At 35.2% G+C, this 14,436-nt stretch overlaps 1 protein-coding gene across 1 annotated transcript; it reads right to left on the bottom strand.

Annotated features, from left to right (window-relative positions):
• Positions 1-4: 4 nt before the first annotated feature.
• On the bottom strand, positions 5-13,806 carry LOC107300613 (neural cell adhesion molecule 2-like; the record flags this gene model as incomplete). The annotated part of the gene is made up of 5 exons (XM_015829923.1): positions 5-124; positions 1,670-1,826; positions 2,603-2,724; positions 12,003-12,140; positions 13,663-13,806. Coding segments are annotated over 5 exons (681 nt in total), but the record flags the coding sequence as incomplete, so codon positions are not given.
• Between the last annotated feature and the right edge of the window lie 630 nt (positions 13,807-14,436).

The following is a 14,436-nucleotide window of genomic DNA, read 5'->3' as shown; positions in this document are numbered from 1 at the left end:
ATTCCATCAACAGCTCTTTTCCAAGTAATTTCAGGAATTGGTTCTCCTTCTGCTTCACATATCAGAGTGGCTTGGCCATTTTCAAAGGTGGTTTCATTTTTAAGTTGTATTATTTGAGGCTGTACTGTTAGAAATACAAATTGTATTACTTGTTCTTGATATCAAAGGCTACATACAACACCATGTAATTCTTGATACACGCATTTGTTTTACTTATCTGCATTGTAATATTATTCTACTTTTGCTAGAGGTTTTCTAGTCTAGAAAATTAAAAATTGAAATACATGTTGTCTATTTTCAGTGCACATGGGTAAACTAAATTTAGTTTCATATACTTAATGAAAAGATTGTATAAAATAATGGCTCTATTCAATCTCACTTGGTTTTCTCTGTTCTTGTCTTTCTCACTGCACTATGATCCTTTATAAATTAGACTGGACATCATGAAGCTTACTCCTGCAGATGCAAGATATGTTATGTTTTTCTTCTTCTCTATTCCCCAGTTCCTTTGCTGTACTTAACAATCTATGTCTAACCCTTGCAGATATCTCCAGCAGCTGGTTTTATGAAAGAGAATTGTTTAGTATCTAATATCACAATATTTTTCCTTTTCAACTTTTTTTATGAATTCGCTAATGGGAGGTCTTTGGTGCTCTCTGAGTTTGGTTGTTTTCTTACAGATGTCAAGTTCAGAGAGCACCAAGGACCCTTCATTTCAACTCTGAACTAAAATAATTCTTCTTTCTTGGAATTCAATAATATCTCTAAAAATAGTAAAATGGCTTAATTTAAAAAACATCAACATATTTAGAATGTGCTGCACAATACTCTTTTATTTTTTAGAGTCTTGCTTTAGGATAATTTCAGAATTCCCAAATTTATGGAGACAATTGGAAAGACATGATGGTAAACATTACTGCTTTAAAATTTTCAAGGTTGAATGTATAAGAAACTACAGAGATAAGCAAAAACAACTTTATAAAAGTGTGTAGAAACCATTAAGGGAAAATAAAAAAATCTCCTGGGAAAGAGGAAAACATCTAATTATTTTTATTCCTTTTGGTATAAGAAGGCAAAGAACCATTATACAAATAGAGAGGGAAAACATTTTTAAAATCCTGAGAAATAATATAAATATTTTTTTTAAAAAATATCAACATGATATGACTATCATCTAACCTTGTTTATTCTATATTTCCCATTGGAATCTTTCATATTTTCTCAGACTATAAAAAGTCTGGCTGAGTCTTTGTAAGTGAAATATTATACATTACCTGATTTTTATTATTATTATTTAGAGTTCCTTCTCTATATAAAAGAATATAATTTTGTTATGGGCACAGGTAGACTGGACAGAGGAGCTTATAATTTTTCAGTATACTTTCATCATTATCTATAAGGCAGCAATGAGTATTATATTTAAAAAATAATCAAACTTTTAATTTGTACTAAAATGAAAAAAAATATTTTCCCCAGCACTTTTATCAACTTCTTTTGAAAAGGTCTGATTAAAAAAAAATTGAATGAAAATTAGTAGCAATTGGGGATTAGATGGCTTTCCCATATAAGAAAATGAGAGACCTCAGTATTTATTTCAGAATCAATTAAACATTTCTAAGAATTAGACATTCAATAAATTTCAAAGATAGCCAAACCAAACAACACTTACCAAAAACTTGCATGAAAGTCTGATTTGTCACTCTTCCTGCTTTATTTCTTGCTTCACAAATATAAGGACCGGAATCAATATTTTTTATATCTTTTATGGTTAGTTCCATATTCCTTCCTCTTAATGTATATTTATCACTTTCCTCAATACGTTTGCCCTTCCTATAGAAAGACATATAAATACAATGTTTTTTTTATAAGCTAAATGAACACTAAAATTTCAGCCATGACAACTATGTAATATACCACCAAGAAGAAAAGCACAAGTTTTTATCACTAACTGGAAAATTAAAAATGTCAACTTTTCATTTGTGTGTGAAGATTCATTTTAATACTCTATTACAGTGGTGGCGAACCTATGGCATGGGTGCCAGAGGCGGCACTCAGAACCCTCTCTGTGGGCATGCACGCTGTTGCCCCAGTCCGAGGCCTTCAGCTGGGTTTTATAAAACCTTTTCGCTTTAGGCCTCCGCCGCCATGTGAAAAAAAAAAAAAAAGGTTCAATCAGTCAATTTCAACTTCTAGCGCGAAAACAAAAGTTCTTGCCAAGTTGGAATTGATTGATTGAACTTTTTAGTCCCACCCAGTCTGCCGTTACCACTTCTCCATGCCCACCCAATTGGCCACACCCACCCAATTGGCCACCCCTAGCCAATGGGCCACGCCCACCCGGCACTCAACGATGCATAAGTGGGTTTTGGGTTGCAGTTTGGGCACTCAGTCTCTAAAAGGTTCACCATCACTGCTCTACTATGTAATAAAATAACATACAAATTAATGTGTATGGTGATGCAGCAATGTTATTAAGTCAAATAAATGACATTTAACATATCTGACTTTCTACAACCATGAGAGTTCAAATTCCATTTGTTTTATTAAACTTATAATGAATCTATCACAAAAGACATAATTTAAATATCTGTCCTTGTAAAACTGACCTGTACCAGTTGATTTCAGGTTCAGGGAAACCAGTAGCTTTACAGAACAAAGTAACTGCCTCTCCGCGATCTGCTGTAGCATTAAAGGACTTCTGAAGCAAAATAATTGTTGGAGGAACTGGACAAACACAAAGCATTCAGTTTTTACAATTTACACAATTTTTTTTTAGACATTGAAAATAAATTTCTTTTTTCCCCCTCAAATCATGTCAGGCACAAAGGATCAGGACCATACATTCAGTGACAGTTCAAAAGGTTCATTTTCAAGCCTGTATATCTAGTCAACTAAAGTTCAATGCTAAATTGGCACCAAATAAGACCCAATGGAATTCAAGGGGTTCGTCTTGGACTGTATGTGGCAATGTACCAACTCTTAGCTGATGATGCATTTAATTCTGCACCCGAGCTCTGCCTGCTCTTCTCCTACAAATTATATCTTTCTAATTGTTTCAACATGGAATCTGAAACATTGTGAAAAAGAAATAAGGATGTGGGAAAGTGTCATTTATATTCTTGAAAACATTTGATGTTTTGTTGATGATGAGAGCTAATGATCCTGTTTTCAACTCAACCCTATTTGAACTTTCCAGAGATAAGGTTCTTCTATCTTTAGTTCTGCATGGGATTGCACTACCCCAGACAAACCAAGTGTGCAATCTGGGAGTCTTTCCAGAGTTACTGATGATCCTCAAAGAGCAGGTAGCAGGTATGGCTTGGAGGGCCTTTGTGTATCTCTGGGTGGTATGCTAGTTCTTCCCTTTCTTAGTCAGGATGGCCTTTCTCATAGTAATTCATGCCTTTGTAGCCTCTCATTTAGACTACTGCAACATGTTCTATATAGGGCTACCCCTAAAGAGCATTCAGAAAGTTCAACTGATGGAGAACGTGTCTACTTTCTTCTTCTTGTTGTGCCATATCCGTTATCGGACGTTGGCGATCATGTTGGTGATCCTGTTTTTATCAGCAGCTGCACAAAAAAGTGCTGCTGAGTTTTATCCAAACCAATCCCTTAGATTTTGAAGCCATGATGTTCTTCTTCTGCCTGGACCTCTTTTGCCTTCAATCTTTCCCTGGAGGATTAAGTGGATTATGCCGTATTTTTCTGGATGTCGCATCACATGTCCGAAATATTCTAATTTTCATTTTTTAATTGTTTTGATGATTTCCCTTGGCTTTCCCAGGCAGCTTGTCACCTCCTCATTTCTGATCTTGTCAACCCAGCTTATACATAACAGCCGCCTGTAAATCCACATTTCAAATGCTTCTAGTCTCTTCAGAGAGCAGAATAGAAAAAATATAGCATCTGACAAGCCTGATTTTCAGTCTTAGGCTTATGTCGTGACTGCAGAAGATCTTTTTCATTTTGAAGAATGCTGTTCGGGCTTTTTCTATCCTTGTCTTTACTTCAATGGTCATGTCCCAGCTTTCATGTAGATTCGAACCGAGGTGCGTGATCCTTTCAACTTTTTCTAGTGGTATTCCTTCTGAATTTATTGGTGGTAAATTAACGAGTTGTTTGCTGACGACCATGATCTTGGTTTTTGAGGTGTTAAGCCTCAAGCCGTATTTTTCAGATATTTCTGTGACTCTGTTGATGAGGAGCTGAAGGTCTTCATGCTTACTGACAATCAGAACTGTATCGTCAGCATATCTTAAGTTGTTGATCCAAACACCATTTACTTTGATGCCAGCATCAATGTTCTCCAGTGCCTTGTTGAAGATTGACTCAGAGTAGATATTGAACAACAGTGGAGACAGAATACATCCCTGTCTGACCCCTCTTCTTATTTCTGCATCAGCTGAGTATTTTTGGCCTATTCTCACATTTGCTACCTGATGCCAATACAGATTCTTTATTATTTGGATGTCTTTGTCATCTAGTCCCCCTTGTTTCAGGATTTCTAATAGTTTTCTGTGTCTTATTTTATCAAAAGCTTTTTCGAAATCAATGAAGCAAATGTAAACATTGTGATTGACATCTCTACAACGCTGTACAAGAACCTGAATGCTGAACAGTGCATCTCGTGTACCAAGATTGTTTCTGAAACCAAATTGTGTGTTACCTAGACACTCTTCAATTTTGTTGTATATTCTTGTGTGAATTATTCTCAGGAATATTTTCAGAGCACGACTCATTAAGCTTATTGTTCTGTATTCAGTACACTTCTTTGCATTTATTTTTTTGGGGATTGTCACAAAGGTTGATTTTAGCCAATCATTTGGTATCTTTCCTGTTTCATATATCTGATTGAAGAGCTGCAGTAAAAAATTCTTCCCATTGTCTTCCAGCAATTTTAAAATTTCTATTGATATATCATCAGGTCCTGTGGCTTTTCTTGTTTTTGCTATTTTTATTGCATGTTCAACCTCTTCCATAGTGATATTTGGTCCAGTTGTTATACTACCCATATCTATATCATCCCTAGTGTCCTCAAAAAGTTCTTCAATATATTCCTTCCATCTTTTTAGTTTTTTATCCTCATCTAAGATAATTTCCCCTCTTTGTCAACTAAGTTGTTGGTTTTCTTTTTGTAGAAGCCTGCTGCTTCTTTCACTTTTTTGTGTAAATTGAAATTATCATGTATACGTTCTGTCTCTTCTATTTCCTTGCATCTCTTTGTAAACCACTTTTCTTTTGCCAGTCAAATTTTTCTTCTAATTGTTTTCTACAATTCATTGTATTTTTCTTTGTTTTTATTTTTATAAGATCTTCTTTCATCCATGAGATGAAGAATTTCCTCCATCATCTACTGTTGTTTCTTGTGGTACCCCTCTCTCTGTTTTGAATTTGTTACCTCTACTATTGCATTTTTAAATTTATTCCAGTTTGCTTCTATATCATCATCATTTAAGTTGTTGGTTTCCCTTAAATGATTTTCTAATTCTTCTTTAATCTTACCTCCATGTTTAATGATGAAGTCTCTGTCGATTCTTGGTTTAGCAGGGTTCGGGTTTTTCATCCTTTTTAGTTTCAGCTGCACTTCAGCAAGTAGTAGATTATGATCGGATGGTACATCTGCACCTGGGTATGTCTTTACTGATTTTACTGAGTTTCTAAATCTTTTGTTTATTGTAAAATAGTCATTTTGATTCCTTACTACATTATTTCATGTATCTGTTGGTGATCTCCAAGTGTAGAGGCGTCTTTTTGGCAACTTGAAAAAAGTATTCATCACACATTACCTATGTTCCTTGCAGAAGTCTATAAATCTGTCACCTCTACCATTTCTGGTTCCTAAGCCAAAGTTTCCAACTACAAGAGCATCACTTCCTTCTCCCACTTTTGCATTGAAGTCCCCCATGAGTATTGTGATATCATTACTTTTTAGGGTTTTCAGTACATTGCTTATATCTTTTAGAACTTCTCTAAATCCTCATTGCTGTCAGCTGTAGGAGCGTAAACTTGTATAACATTCATATTTACTGGAGTACTATTTATTTGGATCATTATCACTCTATCAGATACAGGAACAAAGGACTTGATGCATTTATTTACACGATTGTTTACAATTATACTGTAGCTACTCCATTTCGATGGTGTTTGCTATTCTCACCAGAGTAGTAGATAGTATAATTTCCTATTCTACACATTCCATTTTCAGGCCAGCACATTTCACTCACTCCCAATATAGAGATATTGTATTTGGACATTTCTTGGATAGTGTTGTGTGTTTTCCCAGCTTCACCTGAACCTTCAGTGGCAGATGATCTGGTAGCTCTCCACTGGTCTGCTTTTGAAATCTTTGAGGGTGGTAAGGCAGTCTCAAGGCATCTGGAGTCTCCGCTGGGCTGGGCCTGGGCTGAGGGCTAGATTAGCTCTCCTAGCTGCTTGGGTTCTGCTTTTATCTGCCAAAACTCATCTTCCCACAGCATGCTGTCTGTTGCTTCCCCCTCTGGGGTATCAGCAGTTGCTGGGTCATCACCTTCAAGAAGGTTCCCTTTTCCCATAATGAAATTTCCTCCTGAATCTTTGCCAGCTTCTCTAAAGTCTAGAGTGAGCGGCTGGAGTTTAGGACCCCAGGTTGTTTGAAAAGAAAGCAGATCTTGGCATGATGTCATGGTTCCGACTAATAATAATAATAATAATAATAATAATAATAATAATAATAATAATAATAATAATAATAATAATAATAATAATAATAGTAAAGTTGGAAGGGACCTTGAAGGTCATCTAGTCCAACCCCCTGCTCAGGCAGGAAACCCTATACCATTTCGGACAAATGGCTGTCCAGTCTCTTCTTAAAAACTTCCAGTGTTGGAGCATNCCCCTCGTCCTTCTCTTCATTAAACTAGACATACCCAATTCCAGCAGCCGTTCCTTATATGCTTTAGCCTCCAGTCCCCTAATCATCTTTGTTGCTCTTCTCTGCACTCTTTCTAAAGTCTCAACATCTTTTTTACATCGCGGTGACCAAAACTGGATGCAGTATTCCAAGTGTGGCCTTACCAAGGCATTGTAAAGTGTTTCATTTCATTAAATGAAACACTTCAAAGAACTTCCAGGCATTGTTTATTCTAAAAAGTCTTTAATCATGTAACAGAGTGTTGGCACAGCATGTAAGATGCTAAGATCTGAATTTCCCTCCCCTGAGCATATATTTTGCCAGCATATTTCCTTCCCTTATTTGCTGTCATAAATCACGTTCTCCAATCAGTTTGAAGGGCAAAGGTTCCCTTCCGTTTCTGTAGCGTGGGGTTTTTATCTTAAGTAATCCCCACAAACATTCTTTCTCCTTCCCTCCCAGCATCATCTAAGTTACCTCTAAAAATTCCACACAGCTCTGCATATTTTGTCAAAGCAAGAACATTCAATGTTAGCAGCATTGACAATAAGATAACCTTTATTGTCATTTTTTACTGTGGGCACATTGGCATACATAAAAAATAAAATTTAGTTGCTTGCTCTCAAAAATATATACATTTAAACATGCTTTATACAACATGTGTATAAACCTTCACCCTTACATATTAAATAACATATAAATATTAATCTCTGACCATCTTGAATATGTTATGGAAAGAGGAAGCTTTAGCGTTCACAAGATTAGGAGAGCTATTTGCAGAAGTTAAGAGAACTGTCAGCACAATGAGTGGTAAGCAGGTATTAATAATATTTATGTGTACTGTATAGGATAATACCTACTTCCAAAGCTCTGAAATATGAAGTTGACATTTAAAAAAAAACAGCAACATCATACAACACTGGAATGCTTTGGTTTGGATTTAAAGATAAAATAAATGAAATGTCAGACATTAATATTGCTCTTCTCCCTCTTCCAGTAAAGGAGGAGGAGATGGTGGAGGAGGTGGATGGAAAGAAGAAGAGTAGTATTGAAACATTTGTACATGGTTAGGAACATGATGTTAGGATTTGCCCCCTCCCCCAAAATGGAGTGCAAGCAGAGGTCCTGTTGGCAAGCTGTTTTATACATGTTCTGGTTGGCACTTGGTCATGATTTTATCGACCTTTTGCTGTATTTTATTTTTGATATTTTATATTACTTATCTCATTTTATTTTACTTATACGAGCCCCAAACTCCCAACTTTACAGAAAAAGAAAGAGTTCTGTTAAGAAAGAGAGTTAAGTATGTGTGTATGTGAGACAGTGAAAATGAACTAGCCTGGCAATTCTGAACCAGTTAAGGCATCAAAACAGCTGAATATTAACCAGTTCCGCATTACAAAGGTACCTGCTGAATATTTAGTCTCCTGGAACCCCATTAAGAGATTTGAGGTGCTATCTCAGCATTGGATCCCTTTCTTCTACCGAAGAACAAGGGATTTTTCTGGAGCAATGATTTTCAGAAAAACATTACATGCTGCCTACCATCTGTATTTATGCCTCTAATGAGGTACTCAGAGATAAGCTTTTATAGGAATGCAACTGCAAAACCTCCCTCATATTTTTCTGGTTAAATTTTGTTTTTTAACTGCTTATAGCTTTGTTTAAGTATTAATTGGCTCTTTAATGTAAATGGCAGAAAAATAATCCAGTTTATTTTTTATAGTCAATATTGTTAAAAATAAGGAATTGTTAAAATGTCCTCCATCCAAATGTTAACTCACTGACAAATGTGAGACTTCTATTGGATAACAGTGCATCATCTCCCTGTGATGCTGTGGGTTGGAATTCATTTTTGGAATGTACAGTTGCAAGAAAAAGTATGTGAACCCCTTGGGATAACGCGGAGTTTTGCATGAATTGGTCATAAAATGTGCTCTGAACGTCATCTAAGTCACAACAATAGAAAAACACAGTCTGCTGAAAATAATAGTACACAAACATTACATGTTGCCATGGTTTAATTGAACATAACATGTAAACATTCACAGTGCAGGGAGGAAAAAGTATGTGAACCGTTGGACTTAATAACTGGTTGACCCTCCTTTGGCAGCAATAACCTTAACCAAACGTTTCCTGTAGTTGCAGATCAGACCTGCAGAATGATCTGGAGTAATTTTGGACCACTCCTCTTCACAAAACTGTTTCAGTGTAGCAATACTCTTGGGATGTCTGGTGTGAATCGCTCTCTTAAGGTCATGCCACAACATTTCAATCGGGTTGAGGTCAGGACTCTGACTGGGCCACTCCAGAAGACATATTCTGTGCTGTTGAAGCCATTGTTTTGTTGAATTACTTGTATGCTTTGGATCATTGTCCTGTTGCATCACCCATCCTCTGTGGAGCTTCAGTTGGCAGACAGATGGTTGTACGTTTTCCTGCAAAATATCTTGATAAACTCTGGAATTCATTTTCCCATCAATGACAACAATCCGTCCAGGCCCTGAGGCAGCAAAGCAGCCCCAAACCATGATGCTCCCTCCGCCATGTTTTACAGTAGGGATGAGGTTTTGATGTTGGTGTGCTGTGCCTTTTTTTCTCCACACATAGTGTTGTNGGAACATCCAGGTGCTCTTTTGCAAACTTCAAACGTGCTGCAATATTTTTTTGGGACAGCAATGGCTTCCTCCGTGGTGTCCTCCCATGTACTCCATTCTTGTTTAATGTTTTCCTTATTGTAGATGTGTCAACAAAAATGTTAGCATGTGCCAGAGATTTCTGTAGGTCTTTAGCTGACACTCTAGGATTCTTCTTTATCTCAAGAAGCATTCTGCGCTGTGCTCTTGCAGTCATTTTTACAGGACGACCACGCCTAGGGAGAGTAGCAACAGTGCTAACCTTTCTCCATTTGTAGACAGTCTGTCTTACTGTGGACACATGAACATCAAGGCGTTTGGAGATACTTTTGTAACCCTTTCCAGCTTCATGCAAGTCAACAATTCTTGATCGTAGGTCTTCTAAGAGCTCTTTTCTGTGAGGCATGGTTCACATCAGGCAGTGCTTCTTGAAACCAGTAAACCCATAACAGGTGTGTGTTTTTAACGGGCAGGACAGTTGTCAGCAACACATCCAATATCATCACACTGATTGGAATCAAGGTTGGCTCCCTCCTGGCTCCAATTAGCTTTTGGAGACGTCATTAGGCTAGGGGCTCACATACTTTTTCCTCCCTGCTCTGTGAATGTTTACATGTTATGTTCAATTAAACCATGGAAACATGTAATGTTTGTGTATTATTATTTTCAGTAGACTATGTTTTTCTATTGTTGTGACTTAGATGACGTTCAGAGCACATTTTATGACCAATTCATGCAAAACTCCGCGTTATCCCAAGAGGTTCACATACTTTTTCTTGCAACTGTATTTCTATGCAACAGCTACAGTAGTATTCAGCCAGTAGATGGCAATATTTACAAGTGTGGATCTATGGTATATATTCTTTGCTCTTTTGTTCTGAGTAGAATTTCCTGTTACAGTAATAGTTGAGCAGTAAAGCACATGGTGACTGTATTCTTTGTTTGCTCTGTGTGATGCTTAATATAAACAGAATTTCTAACACTGTGTCCAGCTTTTCCTGTTACCTGGACTCTATTCCTGTACTCACTGGTATTGTAAATTGTTATATGTACTTTTATTTAGAAACATTCTAGATTTTGCTGTTTTTCCATATAAAATTTGTGTGGTTTTTTTTCCCAACACCGAGGAATATTGTGCTCTATAAACAGCAAAGCTATCAAAATTTGAATAATTCTCTTCTCAGTTTCCTGAATTAAGAAATTCGTTTTTTTAAAGTTGGAAAATCACTTGGTACACAGATACCAAGGAAAACAATTAAATTTCAATGGACATTTAACATTTCAGAGCAATGTAGCAACAAATTCACAACTATACTGTGAATTATATTATGCATTTGTTAATTTTTTCTGTACATTTTTTCTAATTTGTTTTCTGGTCTCCTGGTCATCATTCCATATATTGCAAAATGAAAAGATGATTGTGTGTGTGTGTGTGAGTATGAGTGTGTGCGTGTGTGTACACATGTTTTAAAGTCTTGAATGTAATGTTTGGTTTGGTTTTATCAATTTACTGGTCATTGGATAACTATAATTAATGGTTATAACAGAATGCAACCATAAAAGCATACTTTATTTGGGCTCCTTTTAATAAAACAGGTAGCATATAAGAACTTAACTTTGTTTTTTCAAATTCTCTTGAATCACTATAATTTTGAGGTAAATCCAATAGTACATTTAGCACTAATGTTGCAGCATTTTTAGTTGATTTTTATTTTGTTCTACAGTCCCCTAAAACAGTCACACTGTGAACTTCTGTAAATGAAAGGAATGGAATGTCCTTCCATTCTTAAAAAGCAAGATTGAATCCAATTCAAAGATTCTGGGTAGACAAATTAGTTCACATAAAAAACCTTAAAGAATTTATTAATCTCTTTAATTTCTAGTGAAAAGAAAAAGTTTGTTTTCATGAAGAAGGTAAATTAATGAAAACTAAAGGAAAATGTTATACATAACATATCTAGGGTTGCCAGGTGTCTACTATTTGAGTGGACAGTCCACTTTTTTCACATTATGTTCACTATTTTTTTTCACTATTTTTTCACAAAATAGTGGACATTTTTTTATTCAAAAGCTTTATGATGAAATGGTACGTAATCTAAAGCTGTACAGTCTACTTTTTTTACTACTTAACCACCACCCCCCCGCTTCTCCGCTATTTTTTGGAAGCAGACCTGGCAACCCTAAACATATCCATCTTATTCAAACATTTCTTATAACATTTGAATATCTTTTTAAATCTATTATAACATGCACATATCAAAACTTAGCCTATGTTGTGATGATACCAAAGTTAGAGGTCACATTTATAAAAGTGAATCACATATAGTTATCTTGGAAGTGATGCAATGCTGAAAAGTGACTATTGTACTTTTACCCTTAAAATTAATTTACCTTACTCTAAAATGTCACAATATCACAAATATAAAATTATATTTCTTACATAAAGAAAAATATTATATAATTTAAATTCTTACCATTTACAATTACAATGATATCCCGAAAGTCAATTTCTCCTCTCGCCTCAACTCTTCCTTCACATCTGTATACTCCTTCATCACTTTTATTAATTTTAAGAATTTGAAGATTGTTGTTTGGCAACATGGCAAATCTATCTGGAGAGCATACAGGAAAACTATTATCCATAAATAATGGCAATTAGTAAATATAACTTTTGACACATTTAAATATTTCCACTACACTGTTAAATTATTCATCAGCAAAACATTTTCACAGAAGGTGTAATCCTAAAAGCTTAATTCTGTATTTTTCATTTATTACATTTTGTGCTTTTAATAAATCAATACTACTTATATTCACTTTAGCAAAGAATTCCACACTGCTGGGTGATATGATTGTTGAATGAAAGACATGAAGCAATGAAAAGACACGAAACCTTGGATATTACTCTTTTCAGCCCAGACTGAGAAGTATGCAATTTGTGTCTCTTTTGCATTTAGCACAAAAAGTGCTAAAAGCATCCTAAAGCTATGACTGACATATCATTTATATAAAATCAAATGATAAAAAATATCAAAGTAAAAAATAAAGTAAATTTTCCTGTTATTTCCCAAAAATCATTTATAGTGTATTTTCACAGGCTCAACTTCCCATATTGCAAAGTGGCACAGGAATATCTGTGCTATTCATAAAAAAGTGTAGATTTACATTTAAAAACAGCACATAATAATAATAATAATAATAATAATAATAATAATAATAATAATAATAATAATAATAATAATAATGATGATAATAATAATAATAATAATAATAATAATGATAATGATAATAATGATAATAATGATAATAATGATAATAATAATAATAATAAAGTTGGAAGGGACCTTGGAGGTCATCTAGTCCAACCCCCTGCTCAGGCAGGAAACCCTATACCATTTCAGAAAGTAGTTTTAAACCAGGAGAAAGAGCCAGGTTTTGCCAGTAGTCTCCAGCTGGTTTTGTCCAGACAAAGCATGTGAGAGTGAGATAGAACAGGATCATGGGTCTCCATAACCCCATAACGAAACCACTCAAGTTACTTCTGGAAACAGATCTATCAGCCTTCCCGAAGACCAGTTAACCCACATCAAATACAATCAATCATTAGGCAGCAGAAACTTGTCCCATCATACTTTAAGGAGAAAAATATAGCCAAATACACACACCCTAACTCAGGGGTGTCAAACTGCCGGCCCATGGGCCGGATGCATCATAGCAAAACCATGCCCACCCCATTGCCGGCAATGGCAAAAAAGTTGCGATACGTCATGACATGTCATGTGGGTTTTGACACCCCTGCCCTAACTAGTGAAGCTAGGTAGATTTCTAATTTACTTTCTTATAATAAAGCTATAAGGACAGAGCAATAATAGCTCAACCATTAGTGTAATAGTAATGCTGTATATTTTCCTGTCAACTAAAAAAACCCAAAACAATGCATATTAGCATTCTACAGAAACATAAACCCGTGGTAGATTTTCCACATAGTTTTCAAATCTTAGAATAACCAGTGAAGTCAGTTGTTGTAGCCATGTGAATTCCACACAATACTCTCTTAAGTATGAACATTATTAAGTGTAAACAATCTGAATATGTAACAAAACATATAATTTAAAGAGTTACCAAAATACTAACTGTCAGCAATATTTGAGAGTTCCTCATTTTGATATAACCAGCTGACAATAGGCGCTGGTGAACTAATAACACGGCAAATGACTTGTACATCTTCTCCCTGTACAAATTCTTGAGGTGATGAGACATCCTGGAATGTGAGTTTTTCTAAGAAAAAAAATGAAATATATTTATAGTAGTAGGTTATTATTTAATTTGTTAAGAATTTCAAAGCAGTTGAATCATTTATAATGAGTCAGCTGGACCACTATTTGTTAGCAAAAAAAGGTTATATATAAATATAATTCAGAAAATCTTTCTTGATTTTTTCAAAATTTTTAAAGTCCATATACTGTAGTTATGGACTTATGCACACAGAACAGCTTTCATAGATGAGGAATAAGTGATCAACGAAAACTATTACTAACATTTTTCAATGTTCTTAGTTTCTTTCCAGGGAAGCTGAGTTATCATTATGTTATACTATGCTAATGTGTGTTGGTTATGATGTACTTGAAATAACAAACTTTGTTATGGTCTAGTTACCATACTTGGGTAGCAAAGATGTGGATGAGATAGAGACAGCTACTCTCTATTGGTTATCTGGATATTTACAGCTTGTACTGTATAGTGTACGCCATACAATATACAATGGACCTGTAGTTGCTACTTTACTAGATGAAATAGTATCATGTTTTAATACATGCTTTGTAATTAAATTTACAGAGATTTCTCCTCAACATTTCCAACACCATTAGTAGAAAAACAAAGCTTGATAGTGCATTTACTTACGGTAAA

Source organism: Protobothrops mucrosquamatus, unplaced genomic scaffold (assembly GCF_001527695.2).
Source record: "Protobothrops mucrosquamatus isolate PMUCROS unplaced genomic scaffold, P.Mucros_1.0 scaffold7648, whole genome shotgun sequence".
NCBI classification, from domain to species: Eukaryota; Metazoa; Chordata; class Lepidosauria; order Squamata; family Viperidae; genus Protobothrops; species Protobothrops mucrosquamatus.
This window is presented reverse-complemented; position numbering and strand designations above follow the sequence as displayed.